Genomic DNA, 15,429 nt, shown 5'->3' with positions numbered 1-15,429 from the left:
GCGGTGCCACCAAGCAGGGGAGATAGGGTTCTCCTTACCAGGGTGTGAAGTTTTTGATAATTCTAAGTTAAAATGGAGCATTCTATGGCTTCCTTGGGGCCAAAATTACTATTAGACAGGTCACAGTTGAAGACTGTGGTCACATGTGATCCCTGGTCAATTAGAATTTTATGGTTGCCAGAGGATCTGCTTCCCAGGGCACATGGCCATGGCATGAGGGCGCTGAGCCCCTGTTCCCTTGTTTAAAATAATCCCTGAATCACCACTATCAGAATTGGTGATTATTATGTCATAGCTTCACATTATCACATGGTAATGTAAACCTCTGTTCGCAAGTAAATTCATTTCAACCAAATTTCCACTTTTTTTTAATCCTGATGGTGCTGATTTATAACAACATTAATGAATCCCCCAACAGTGTCGCTGGAATCGACGAAGGATCTTGATAAAATGCTTTGCTCGGCTATGCCTCACATTTTCTCATTTATGTCTCATATTGGATTTCTTATTATTATATTGATGTGTTGTGTGCAATATTTAATATTGGATATATTGATGCATGATTTACTGATGCATGAAATCCTTATTCTCTCACCATTAGACCATCAGTCACTACGAGAGTCAACTTAGCGAACTCAGAGTAAAACACCACAGTGCACTGCATACAGCCAATGATAATGTTGATCGTGTATCCATGCTTCAAGACTCCGAAAGAAAACTGAAAGGTAAAGTGGAGAAGCTTGAGAAGGAGTTGAACACCAGATGTAGACAATCTGATGAACAGATCACCCTCTTGCAGGTATGGCACAACATAACACAATACAACTGCTGTTGATTGCCCAGGGATTACAATATTTTTATCAGTATTTTTTTTTTCACTTTTAAAAATTTGAGGATTTCATGAAATTTGTAATAACAAATTTTTGCAAAAGACACTCCATGTAGTAGGACTCCAGAAAGATTTTTCACACCAAGTTTTTCAACCAACAATTTTGATGAATTTTTTTTTTTTATTTTCAAATGGACATTATTCTCCTCATTTCAGTAGAAGTTATTTTAAAAAACAAACAGCTTTTTTTGTGAAGGGTGACAAGAGATGATATACAATAGTCTAAAGATAGACATTGCCACAGTCAGCTGGTGTACACCTGATAATAAAATAAATCTAATCATTTTACTGGTATTTACTATATGGGGCAGCCATCTTGAATACGACTTGGAACTATTAAAATAAAGAGACAAGTTGAGAAACTCATTTTTCAGATTTCTACAAATTAGGGGGAAAAAAAAAACTTCACAGCCGAATGATTCGTTTAGGCAACATTAAGCCAGTTGCTATAAACAAAATTCAGCCTAATTCATCATTTTTCAAGGGTTTTTGAAACCAAAATCATCGTTAACTCAGGGGTCAATCGGAGACAGCCTTATGTTCAATTGCATCACAACTTTCAGAGGAGAAAATGGGGACATTTCTATTCCCATTTGGATTAAGTGCCGATAACAGACACTCTTAATGTGGTCATTTCTCAGACATGTCGTCGTCAAGATGATTTCATGGTTTTGTCAATAATACTAAACTGTCATTTTCACTTTGTGTAGGAAGAAAAAAAAGAAGTCGAGACTAAATTTGAGAAATTGAAAGACAGTTGTAGTGTTATCCAAGATTTGGAAGATGAGTTGTCCATGCTGGCCGGCCAGAATACTGAACTGAATGAACAGAACCTAGAACTGGGGAAGCGAGTCGATGAGTTGAAGACTGAGAATAATGATAACAAGAATGAGGTGGACAAACTACAGGATGAATTAACACAAAAGAATCATAAATGTGATGGCCATGAATTGGTGAGTTTAACATACTATACTGCATTCTGTAGACGTATATCACGCTGAAATAGACTGATAAGATACTTGTAATATTTCTAGGGACATTGTCAGCGACATTTGTTTTGACTTCGGCACTTATATTCTCAACAAATTGACACTCCTGAACACAGCCATTTTCCATTATGGATTTGGATTAAAACAGAAGTTAGAATTCAAGCAAAATATCTTTGGACTTTTCGGTCTTTGGCATGTATCCTACAAGCATTTTACGTTTGAACACATTTAGTGTACAATTTTATATCAAATTTGAGCCTTTAAAGACCCTTCAAATATAGTGGGACATTTGATGTGCAAATGAGTGTTGTTAATTTCTAACAGTTTAAGGCAATCTCGTAAACCCTGCATTGTTTCTAAGAGTAATACAATGTTTCTGAGGAAATCGATGGTGCTAGCCATTTCCTGTTTCAGTTTATTTTGGCGCTCTCTTTAAATCTTTGCACCAAATATTTTACTATGAAAAAATATAATCATCTTACTGTATTGGTGAAGTTAGTTTAAATTTTGCAGGTTTTTGTGCATATTCAAATCAGCTTGTTGAAGTTGGGAATCTATCTTGTGTGACCTTAGCATCGTCTTTGTTCAGGTTTTCTTGCAGTAATCGCTGTGTCAGAAATTTTTTATTTATCTAGTAAAATAGCTCTTTCATAGCAATTTATTAATTAAATTTAACTAAAATTTGCACTATCACCAGGTCTTGAAATTCACTAAGGTAATGAAATTCATTGCCTAGATGCCGAATGCTTTAAAAATATTCAAATACATGTACATGTATATCTTTTGCATTTTTAATCAGTCAAAGACACTGTTATGACCTTGAATTGGGTGCTCTCTGAATACTGTAAAATACTTCACTTGGAATTTATTTTCGCTGAAGGAGGGATTCAGTGAAAACAAAATCCAGCGAGTATACCTTTTTTCCTACATTTTACATTACATTACATTTTACAGAAATTCCATTCAAAACATCCAAAAAAAATTATCAACAAAAATTAATTCCAGCTATAATTAAGTAATTTACAGTACTAAATTTCAAACCCCCTGATCTTCTGGAATTTTTGTTTGTCCATTGCAGACTATTTCAATGTTGAAGTCTTCATGTACTATGCTAGAAGAGCAAGTGCTGGATCTTGAAGCATTATACAATGGACTGGAAGAAAAGACAGCATCGTGGAATGACACCAAGGCCGCACTTGAAAATGAAATTGAACAACTTGAAACAAGGCTGAAAGAATTACAACAGGCCTTGTCAAATGAAAAACAAGCAAGGTTAGTAAGATGTGATGTTTTATACAAATGACGTTCAATCCTGAGATCACGTAAAATTTTAGCTGTTGAAATTCAGTAGTTTACAAAACACTCATGCAATGTTTATGGGTTTGAAGTTTTTTCAATTAACTGCTTATTATTTTAACACTACAATGTTTGGCAGCATTTCCCATGTGTTACTTTTTGTCTTATCACAGCCATGTATATTGTTAGAGATGTTTGATGCAAACCATATCAATGCACCATGTAATTCAAGATAGTCGTTTGATTTCTACATTTTGCAATAGATTATACGCTGAAAGTAAGAGTTTGGAGTTGGCTGAAACAGTGGAAGTCTCCAACAAAGCTCACAAAGTGGAAATTGAAAGATTACAGACGCAGCTACATGCACAGAAAGTACAGACTAAAACTTTAACTGAAAATGTAAGTATAGAACATATGATAGAGGAAATGCCCAGTTAGAAATTATTATCAACTGTTTGCTTGTTACTAGGTGCTGTTTCATGTCTCTGGTTAAAACTAGTTTTTCAGAAAATTAGAAATCATTTTCTTTATTTGCGCGAGCTCGAAGCACCATGGCAGAATTAGAGTGTCACTGAGTTGTTAGTCCCCGTTCGGACGAAGTCCGAAAACGGGGACTTATAATTCGGTCTCTGTGCGTCTGTGCGTCCGTCCGGAGACATATCTCAGAATCCCTTGGACCGATTCTGTTCATTCTTTGCATGTGCCTAGTACTTTATGTGGGACATATGCACATGCAGTGGTTTAGCGATTTGATTCAAAATGGCCGACTGGCAGCCATCTTGTTTTTTGAATATGTTGTATTTTGGACATGCTTTGTCAGTTTTCATTCAAACTTGGTACATAGATTATACATGTTAGGATACATGTCCATGATGATTTATTTCACAATTGGATCAAAGATGGCCGACTGGCAGCCATCTTATTTTTTGAAAATGTCGTATTTTGGACATGCTTTGTCAGTTTTCATTCAAATTTAGTACATAGATCATACATGTTAGGATACATGTCCATGACGATTTATTTTGCAATTGGATCAAAGATGGTCGACTGGCAGGCATCTTGTTTTTGTTTTTTTTATGCAGTATCTTGGACGTGCTCTGTCAGTTTTCTTTCAAATTTGGCACATACATGTACTTTATACATGTTAGGATGCATGTCCATGACAATTCGTTTCAAAATCTGGTCAAGGATGGCCGATTGACAGCCATCTGACTTTTTGGCCGTACTACTATATTTCCACAATTTATGTACCATTTTCATTCGTATTTGGCACACACATCATACATATCAGTGTGTTTCATAATCAGATCAAAGATGGCTGAATAACGACTGTTTTTATTTTGGCCATATTACTATGACACAAAACACGTGTTTTGATGTAGATAAACAATCTGTTGTATACGCCACTTGGAACTCAAGTTTCAAGGACATGCTCGCGACAACCCCTCCGCTTTAATATGACGAGCACAAAGAGAACTTAACGGGGACTGTGTCATTTTCAATGACTTGTTGTCTTTGTGTTGTTTTCTAGATGAATGATTTGGAAAAGAAACATTCGCTGCTGGACCTCAGTGTTAAATCATTGCAGAGAAAATATCATGATGAGCAGTCAGTCAGTGAAAATCTGAGAGATGACGTAAGAATTATCTCTAAATTTGATTTATAAAGTTCAAGAGTCACATGATTGATGAAATGCACTGTATACGAGATACAGCAACATCCTCAGTTGTTAGTTTGACCAACTGAACACCAGGCCTTGTTTTTAAAAATGGCCGACGTGAACACAGTAATAGGAGTGATTAGTGGAAACTTATGGTATTACAATCCCTTCAGTGGTGGTATGGATTGGGAGAATCATAATTAGCTCCGCTGTACCAACTGAACACCGAGTAATAGGTGAATGATCACTCTGACAACCACCACTGTTTGGAAGTCTATCAAACTATCTCTAATAATTCAATCAATGTTATGTCTCTACTCCACAGATTGCCAAACTAAACACCCAGGTTTCAAACTTGAAAACGTCAATATTCAAATTAACACAAGGACTGGAGGAGGCGGTTGAAAAGGGAGAATTACTGAAGACTGAAAAAATTGATTTGGAAGATGCCTTAGAAGACCTGGAGGTAAATTCTGAATTTACTTGTCTATGATGGCTATTCTCTGGCCACTGCGCTCTAGTCAGTGCAGGAATATATGCTGCCCTTAAAAGTCAAATTTGAGCAGACTCCTAATTTGTAGACCCTGACTTTATACACTCACCCATGCTTAGTGGATATGGCAGTAATTAAACCTTTTGTTTGCAGCTGCAATACTCTCATGAGAAAATCAAATTGGAGGCTACTCTTGCACAGCAAACCAAATTAATTGATTTCCTACAAGCCAAAATACAAACGCCAGTCAAGAAAAAGAGAAAGTTTGGACCAGGAAGACTTTTCCATCGTAATACTAAAGAAACCATGCTGCCACCTTCTGTGCCATTACAGGTATGTACCATGAAAGCTGAGACACAAAAAGTGATTGTTGTTATTGATGATGTATTGAATGAGGAAATGCTTCAACATTCTGTGTTCATTTGGTGATTGATTTTATAACCATTGCTGAATCGCCAATCTTTAAAAAGCTATTGTTTGAATGGTCAGTCTCACTAAAAGCCATTGCTTGAATGGTCAATCTCACTAAAAGCCATTGCTTGAATGGCCAATCTCACTAAAAGCCATTGCTGAATAACCAATCTCTCTAATAAACCATTGCTGAATGGCCAATATCTCTAATAAACCATTGCTGAATGGCCAATCTCTCTAATAAACCATTGCTGAATGGCCAATCTCTCTAATAACCCATTGCTGAATGGCTAATCACTCTAATAAACCTTTGCTGAATGGCCAATCTTTCTAATAAACCATTGCTGAATGGCCAATCTCTCTAATAAACCATTGCTGAATGGCCAATCTCTCTAATAAACCATTGCTGAATGGCCAATCTCTCTAATAAACCATTGCTGAATGGCTAATCACTCTAATAAACCATTGCTGATTGGCCAATCTCTCTAATAAACCTTTGCTGAATAGCCAATCTCTCTAATAAACCTTTGCTGAATAGCCAATCTCTCTAATAAACCTTTGCTGAATAGCCAATCTCTCTAATAAACCTTTGCTGAATAGCCAATCTCTCTAATAAACCTTTGCTGAATAGCCAATCTCTCTAATAAACCTTTGCTGAATGGCCAATCACTCTAATAAAACCTTGCTGAATGGCTAATCACTCTAATAAACCTTTGCTGATTGGCTAATCACTCTAATAAACCATTGCTGATTGGCTAATCACTCTAATAAACCATTGCTGATTGGCCAATCTCTCTAATAAACCTTTGCTAAATGGTCAATCTCTCTAAAACTACTGTTACTAACCATTCAAGACATTATTTCTGTCGCTCAGTACAAAGATCTGCAAGAAAAGCTTGAGAAAGAAAAATCAGGAAGAATTCAACTGCAAGTACAGGTGAACAAATTGGAAATTGAACTACAAACTGCTAAGAGAGAAAGTAAGTGATTATCCTTGTTTGATTACACCTCATGTGTAGAGATTGTCACGTTGATTGGTCAAAATGTCACATACAGTCAATAATGAAAATCCAGTGACCTCAATTTTGGCTTTGCCACAGTCAATAATTTCTTTGGGTCATTAAAGCTGACTAATGATCTCTACTACAGTAATTATTTGTTTATTGTAATATATAAATACTAAAATGTAACAAATCAACATGTTCAAGTACAAAACTGAAACACTAAAATCTGTTTTTAAGATGGCCACACAGCCCTGTCATGTAGTCCAAAACATGAATACGACTTCTGTGGCAAAATGCACTATGTGTCAGCACTAGCAAATTTGCACATACAAAAAGGGAGAGACAACAGTGACACTCAATATCCAGAACTGTCGCCTGGCACAAAAAAAATTTAAAAAAATAAAAATGCATATTCTTGATAACAACTTGTGAATTTGACACCAACTACAAACTGAAACTGCACTAATGCAAAGTTCAACTGAGAAGTACAAGGACTGGGGTGGAAGCCTTCATGGTAACATTGTCTCCATGTACCCCTCCGTTTGTGGGTTCATTCTATGCTTACTTGGAAAGCTGTGATGTTATACGTATCTTCACTTTGAACTGAATCTTACATTGCTGAATCACAATGAATCTGAGCTTTCCTTGTAACAAGAATGATCATCCTCTATTTTTTCCGCCACTGTTCAACCTGCGTACATGTGTAGTTTTAACAAACTCAGCATCTATTTTCAGCTCTATTGGCTAAAACCAGACATGGTGACATTTCACTCCAGACTCCATCCTCACAGGGTGTTGTATCCGCCATCATGTTATCACCGAGCCATCGGCCTAGTGCGAGTAGTTTACTCCTCGCTCCAGGCATGGCTAAGACGGAATCTAAAAAAGATGGTGCACTGAACGTACATCGTCCTAAAGAAAGAATGAAACACAATATACCACATCGGTTTGCGACTGAACTGAACATGCGAGCAACCAAGTGTGCAGTCTGTATGGATAGCATTCATTTCGGTCGGCAAGCATCAAAGTGCAATGGTACGTATTCTAGGTTGTTTTCATCAACCCAAAATACTGTAAAATCGATTTTATTTTCACAAGAGACAAATGTTTCAAGATTCAGGAATAAACAGTAGAATTTTGTACTATTGAATATTTCATGAAAATCATAACAGCGGTTTTTACAGTATCATTTTTGAACAATAATTTGAGATCGCAAACAACAATTTGATTGTAAATCAGGAAAATTGATGAAAAACTGTAACAATTGAAATGTATCAAATTTCACATTATATTCTTGCCAGAATGTCACTTGGTATGTCATCCGAAGTGCTCGTCGCTACTGCCGCATACATGCGGATTGCCATCTCTGCTGATGGACCACTTTAGTGAGGCCCTCAAACACACGGCATCACCTGCAGTTTGTGGAAATATCTCCACCAATGACACTATGGTACAGCTGGAAGCCTGGATGAAAGTACCCAAGTAAGTCTGCTAAAGATTATTATAAAATCTTTTTATAATTTGCGAAAGCTGTGATGCTTTTTCACTTTTCATCAGAATAACTAGTATTCAAAAATGTTGAAACAGAACACACCTGAGCTTTCTATTGAGTAGGACAGATAGTGAAATGAATCAAACGGTCTGTCATTGTATTGTCTATATTTCTTGTCAGACCTGGTAAACAAGGATGGGATAAGAAATGGGTGACTTTAGAGGGAACTAAAGTCTGCATCTACGATAAAGAATCATCTCTTGGTAAGTTGTCACCTTGGAAACTAAACCGTGTGAAACATACCTGGCTGTTATTAAAGAGGTTCCATATGTGACATGTTCACATCTGATAATTGAGTTCCCTGTACTTGATCTACTCGATTTTTTGAGATTGATTATTTTTGTACTTAAGAAAAATATTTGTTCGTCAGATTGTATGAATTGCAGGAAATAACTAAAGATTCACCCAGACTGCAAAATTGAATCTACATGAATCATGTGCATCTAAAACACTATTCAAAAAAAAATCATGTTTATTTAATGCAATTCGTGAAAATTTAAATCTTCTTGCACATTGCACTCTGAGATCATTCGGGTGTTGTGACAAATTAATTATTTTCACTGGCATTTATTTAATTTCACTATTTTGATGTTATGAGCCACTTCACTGGGTTTTAACCTGGCAAAAAAAATAATGAGTTCTATTGTTATTTGACTTGTTCGCATAGATTTAATTTAGAGGCTTTTACTAAGCAAATTAAAAACCAGTGAATAATTATTGCATTTACAGTATGTGCAAAATTTTGATGGTCTGATAAATTTGCATGACTAATGAATCACAATGATTGGAGCGTTTAAATTTCTGTCATTTCATATTTCTATTTGATAAGAACGTTTGAATTTTGTTGATCATTTCATCTTTCTGTTTGAGTGTTGAATTGTTTAGGCTTTTGAATATTGTAATGATGTACTTGATTCATAAAACTCGCCTCTCTTCTAAATCACTGCAAGCTGATAATAGGAATGTTGGGGAATTATGTGTGTTGTAATAAAATAATATGCGTGCACATGCTTTTTGGACATTGATTTCTCATATTTTATCATATATTGTTGGTGCTTTTTTATCCAACTATTTTTTTATTTAGTTGCCTGGAAAGCTGTGATGTTATACATATCTTCACTTTGAACTGAATCTTACATTGCTGAAGCATAATAATCTGAGCTTTCCTCATGAAAACACAAGTCGTTACGTTGTAGGTGAAATGGGTCCCATGGAAATTAATACAACGCATATAAATAACTTCTCAGTTTCTGCAAAATTAGGACTCATTACTGTGGCACTTCATCAAAAAGAAAAAGTGTAAGTTCTTGAGTAAAAATTGTTATTCTGTCTCTATAGTAACCATCGATGAGTTTGACCTTTGCCCTTCCGAGGGTAAAGTCACAGTACATGCAGCCGTCACACCAGCGGAGCTGTTCAACACTGCTAGTACAGATTTACCGTACATTATGCGATTAGAGCTCCATCCCAAAACAACGTGTTGGCCCGGTAGGAATATGTATTTTATGGCGCCTAGTTTCTCTGATAAACAGAAGTGGATGGTCCATCTTGAGAGTATGGTGACAAGCGGAAATGAAAACCTGACAAGAGCGACCGCTGTAAGTCACTATTGATTCTGAGATTCAAAATAGTTGTTTTCTTATTCCTACCCTTCACATTTACTTATTACACTTTCACTGGCAAGACAGCTATTGTCATTTTTTTTTTTAAAACGCATAACATTTTTCACACTTTTAAAATCAAGATCTTTTGCGAAAGCAAAATAATTGCTTCAAAATTAACAAATAAATTCTAGAGAAATTGCGCCAACAATATCACGAGCCTCGTATCACAAGGGAAAAGATGACAAGGTTTGAATTCAAATTTCTCTATTTAACATTACTGAGCTTGTGTGTAATGCATTGTGGGTAAATACACACTAGAAAGTAAAATTCAAAAATGTTTACTAATATTAAGATTCATATCATATACCGTATTTGCTCTATTTAAAAGCATACCAAACCAAAAATCTTGTTTTTTTATTTAAATATTCCTCTTTTTGAAACTCAAATTTGGTATACATTTAGATTGTAATCTCAAATTTGTTTTTTCTCTTGTTTTGCTGCAGAAAATGTTGGGTAACACCTTGATTGTGCTGGAAGGTGATCAGTGTATTGATATTAATTGCACGTTACTGCTGTGTGAACAGGTAAGTACATGTTTATGGCAGGCAAATACTTCCGCTAGAAGCGTATGTTTGGCTGGGACTATAAGTACATCTAACTTACGATGAATTATTGAAGCTAACTAATTTTTTACATGAATGCCTCGCGCTTAAATAAGTTAAATACATAATGTACAAAATAAAGCAGCAGGGTATGTCGTTCTTTTAGACGGCTACTACTTTGCTCTAAAATTTAGGTAACATAATGAACCGGCTACAACCAAATATTGTTGGGGGTGTTCTTGTATATTTGAATTTGTTTTTTTTGGGGGGGGGTCTATTTTGTCAAGGTGGCTAATATGATTTTTTTATTTTCGTAATAAAAAAAAATTAAAGATTTTTGTTTTTGCATTGTCAAACGTAACCTACTTTTGTGTCACAGGGAGGGGATGTAGTATCTTACATGAAGTGCTTTAGATTTTGGTGAACTTTGTCAATTTGAGAGACACCCAAATGTTGGTTTAATTATGCCATGCTGTTTATTAGGATGCTTTCACCTCCATGCAGATATGCTACATTCACGATATTTTGCTTCCAAATGAAGCTTATATTAATCATTGTCACTAGCATACGAATCATTACTACCGTAAAACCTGTATTAGAAGCTGCATTCCTAATAGAAGTCACACCCATTCTTTTTGAATAATTGAGAATCAAAAATTCACCATTTCTCATGTGTAGATGCTCTAATAGAAGCCGCATCCCCTCTGTTGCATTGTACCATTTTAATAGAAGCCGCGGTTTCTAATACAGATTTTACAGTACACATCGATGGTGAATGCCCACATTCTACTGCACTTAGTGCACAAACAACTTGTAACATATTATCCTGCCCTTTCACTAACCTTCTTCCAGTCATCTATCTGTCCTCTGATATTGTATTTTTATTTTACTTCAGTTATTATTGGTGGGCGCGGAAGAAGGCTTATTTGCAATGGAGTTAAAGAAGCGGGAGACAATCTCAGTGATCGATGGTGTTAGTAGCGTATTTCAAATGCATATGATAGAGGAATTATCATTAATATTAATGATTGCCGGTATGTTATGTTACTCTCATTCAAGATCTTGACCTGAGTGTTGTAACACATTGACGCCCCACACACCTTGTCTCGTTGTTACAGACTATTATTATAATGATAGTGTTTGTTAATATTAGAAATCATATCAATCATTATACATCTAGAACTGAGTACATTAGAATATGCCGTTAAAAATACTAAATCTGCATTCATTCATTCGAAGTAAAATAAAAATTGACGTTATCAAGATCATTGACGTCTTATTTGAATACTTTTCATTGTTTACGTCGTACACAGAAACATTATAATAACACGTTATGAAAATAGAATCGCGTCTCTAAACTCGTATGTTCGTAAAAGGTTTTTTTGTTGCCATTTTGGGCTGTTTTCTTACATTAAAATTATTACTAGAGGTAGGAAATATCTGTATAATAATGAGCTTATCTTGAGAACATCATAAAATATGTGCTCAGGCAGTACAGGATTGCACGAACCTCTGACCTTGTGCATATTTTGCGATATTTTTGTGATATTCTCGTAGTATATACAACTCTTTCAGTCAGTGCTTTCACCATGGCAAGAAGCACCACCATGAATGAACCCATAATATTGAAAGTGCGGATAAAATAACATAAACTGTTCAATTGGAAGTGAACCTTTTTAAGATTACTCTTGGTGTTTCCTCCAAGGTAATGGCCGTGACTTGTGTACCATTGACTACAAGCATCTGAAGACCAAAGCTAATCAAGCCAGTCTTACACCATCTACTGTCAATGTCAAGTGTATTGAAGACGTCAAGTCGTGTCACTTGTTTGCTGTGGGTTCATGTGATGGTTGTGTGTTCATCTGTGCTGCTATGCCCGACAAGATCACTGTTCTAAAGTACAACAGTAGCATGGGAATGTTCTGTGTTAAAAAGGTAACCAGTTTGTGATCTGATTAAAGAAGCCAACAGAGTTTCACAATTGACTTGAAATGTATTACGTCATTTTGAGCTACAACAACCACACTACTTTTGACATCAATACAATCAGGTGACATGTATCCTGGTGCATTGAATAAAATAGTTCCAAAAACATGACAGTGTGACTGAAAAATTAATTGATCAGGAATTTTTATGGATCACCTTCTGTAATCAATAGAAACTATTTTTCAAGAATGCAGATTTTTTTCTCTTCTTTCTAATGTTTATTTTCCCCCTCAGGAGATGGAGACAGCAGAGCCTTGTAGTTGCATACATTTTGCTACTGCTAGTGTGTTGGTAGGCACCGATAAATTCTATGAAATTGACTTGAAGCAATACACAGTAGAAGGTGAGAACTGAATTGTATTTTTTTTTTAAATTCTGTTTACGAAGCATTTTATTATGGTTATGTATATCAAAACAATGTGAAACTTGCCTATTTTTTCAATTGTGAAACATTTGTGAAAAAGCGCTCATAGTGTAGTGATACTATGGGCAGTTTTAAGTGAAGTATTTGCTTTAGACAGGTTTCTTGTTAAAGGGGGGGCCGATACTATAAATAGGGGCAAGATGATCACCGCAATTAGTATGCTAATCTGAACCAAGCCGCTCACATTGTAGCGGGAGCTCCGGGAAATGTGCCATTTACGATGTTTAGAGATCAAGCTGTGATGAATATGTACGCTAGCGATTACACTCATCTAGTTGAGCTTTTGATGTATAATTATTGTTTTCGGTTGAAACGTGTCGCGACAAGTAAAAATCCTGAGTTTAAAATGGCGGCTAATGTATGCAAAATGCCTGTCAATCACAGTTTGAGTTAGCGAGCATAATAAGCATTCATTTACTTAGTGGACAGAGGCGGAGTTAATTACCCATGAGCATGTGGTGCAATCCATAGGATTGAGCGGTTCCCCTTTAAGTGTTTGCTTTAGACAGGTTTCCAGTGTAGTGTTCACTTTAGACAGGTCAAAACATCAGAACGTAATTTCTTTGTAACCCATCTTTATTGATTGCATTTGCAGAGTTTCTAGATTCCAGCGACACGTCATTAGCATTTGCTGTATACGGTACTCGACATGTCAATAGTTTTCCTGTATCTATATTACAAGTATCGTCTCCCGATGAACAAATTGAATTCCTGCTCTGTTTCCATGGTAAGTTGTGCATCTTAAACTCTCAGCATTGCAAAAAAATAATTTAAGCCCAAATTCCTGGACAAGTCAACATTTTGTCGCTATTCGCTCTCAAGTATGATTGAAGCATGTACTTTACTCTGTTTGTAAAAAGTAAGTAAACACTGCATGACAAAATCTTGTGTGATTTTTGGTTCAAGAACGTATGAAATATCAAAGAAGCTAGTGAGCTTCACGATTGATATACATGTACTTTTTTCCTCCGCCATTTTGAGCTACACCCAACTGCACTACTTTCTACATCAGTGCAATCAGGTGACGTATTACACCATTATAATAAAAGTATGTATGCTGATGCATTAAATAAAATAGTTCCAAAAACGTGTCAGGACTAAATTAGATCAGGAATTGTGCAATATTTGAGATATTGTAACTTCTAAGAGACGACGTCAAAAGATCGATGTCTGATAAAAAAACTTAATTACTTTAGTTTTTTTCCAACCCCCCCCCCCCCCCCCCCCCCCCCCACTGAAACTTAATTGATAAATATTGGTCATGGCGTCAGACTACATTCACCATTAAATACAAACTGATAATCGGACAGTGGGTGTAAAAAGTTTTTACAAATGCATTTGACGCACAGCTTTACACTCGAACCAAACCATTTTCTCGTCTTGGATGGGTTTTTTCCTTTTCCGTTATTTCTGTTCATGATTGGATAAAAAAAAAACGAACTACAAATACTTCAAGATTTTTTTTACTTCATTAAAAAATAAAATCGTTTTTGTAGGATGGAAACTTTTTGAGGTCGAAACCCCCCACCCCTAAACTAAAGGAAATAAGTTTTTTATCTGACATCGATCTTTTGACGTCGTCCCTAAGTTGTTCTGTAATCAACGGGACCATTCTAATTCAGGTTTCAAGTACACTGTTGGGTCAGTAAACTGTCAGAAAACTTAACCATTCATGGCCATTTTAGTTTATAATACGCGACCTTCAAATTTTATTTTATTTAAGATATCTATTGGTTACACATTAGACACTGTAAACTACCTAATACATGTCTTCTTTTTTTCAGAATTTGGTGTTTTTGTTGATGAGTATGGTAGACGTTCTCGCCCAGAAGACCTGAAATGGACTCGTCTTCCATTAGCGTTTGCATATCGCCAGCCCTACCTTTATGTGACACATTTCAATTCATTGGAAGTGTGCGAGATCCCAGCAGTTGATGGTGACGAGAAGGAAGAGGAGGAGAGGTAAACTAATTTCATCAGCAGTCATCACTTAGAGTTTGTTTGAAAAATGTATTTTTATGTTGTACGATTTGCTCCATTACCATATTTCCCTGGTCATAAGCCCCTACCTAGGTATAAGCTCACTTCTTATTTTTAGACGTTTAACGAGTTGAAAGTGTTTTTACCGTGTGTTGTCAATGGGTTAAAATTTATTAATTAAACTTGGTTATTGGACATCGTTTTACTTTTTCACTTAATCTGTGTTCATTGAGCCTATTGTGAATGGGTAAACTATTCTTTGACGCGAAAGGTGCTAAATACTTTCCCCACACTCAGTTTACCTTTCAAAAATTGCACCCTTTTTTCGTCCAAATCAGTGCTAACAGATCGTACATTCGCAATGTGTTGAAAAGATTACATCGTCAGTAATCGAAAATTACCGGAAAAATTCATCAGTACGAAATTGCATTTTGATTGCTTAATGACGGACTTAACCTGTTACGTCAGAGGATGTTGTTTCAGGTGAAATCATGCTGAAAAACATAATAGTTGAAATTGCTTTGCTTGTGTACAATCAA

General features: G+C 35.9%; 1 protein-coding gene across 1 annotated transcript in view; it reads left to right on the top strand.

The window, feature by feature from the left end:
• Positions 1–15,429, top strand: part of LOC100367462 (citron Rho-interacting kinase-like) — a 40,542-nt gene that overhangs the window by 22,060 nt on the left and 3,053 nt on the right. Inside the window, exons 15-32 of the mRNA XM_085491019.1 lie at positions 602–799; positions 1,600–1,842; positions 2,957–3,150; positions 3,438–3,573; positions 4,706–4,810; positions 5,160–5,300; positions 5,481–5,660; positions 6,613–6,718; positions 7,478–7,777; positions 8,044–8,224; positions 8,415–8,497; positions 9,633–9,892; positions 10,402–10,482; positions 11,396–11,534; positions 12,206–12,435; positions 12,721–12,829; positions 13,506–13,637; positions 14,695–14,872. Of these exons, the coding sequence (XP_085347145.1) occupies positions 602–799; positions 1,600–1,842; positions 2,957–3,150; positions 3,438–3,573; positions 4,706–4,810; positions 5,160–5,300; positions 5,481–5,660; positions 6,613–6,718; positions 7,478–7,777; positions 8,044–8,224; positions 8,415–8,497; positions 9,633–9,892; positions 10,402–10,482; positions 11,396–11,534; positions 12,206–12,435; positions 12,721–12,829; positions 13,506–13,637; positions 14,695–14,872 (2,996 nt within the window). The remainder of the gene's footprint in view (positions 1–601; positions 800–1,599; positions 1,843–2,956; positions 3,151–3,437; positions 3,574–4,705; positions 4,811–5,159; positions 5,301–5,480; positions 5,661–6,612; positions 6,719–7,477; positions 7,778–8,043; positions 8,225–8,414; positions 8,498–9,632; positions 9,893–10,401; positions 10,483–11,395; positions 11,535–12,205; positions 12,436–12,720; positions 12,830–13,505; positions 13,638–14,694; positions 14,873–15,429) is intronic.

This window comes from Saccoglossus kowalevskii, chromosome 16 (genome assembly GCF_978046115.1).
Source record: "Saccoglossus kowalevskii chromosome 16, keSacKowa6.1, whole genome shotgun sequence".
Classification (NCBI taxonomy): Eukaryota; Metazoa; Hemichordata; class Enteropneusta; family Harrimaniidae; genus Saccoglossus; species Saccoglossus kowalevskii.
Note: the sequence above shows the minus strand (reverse complement) of the source record. Positions and strands in the feature narration are given on the sequence as shown.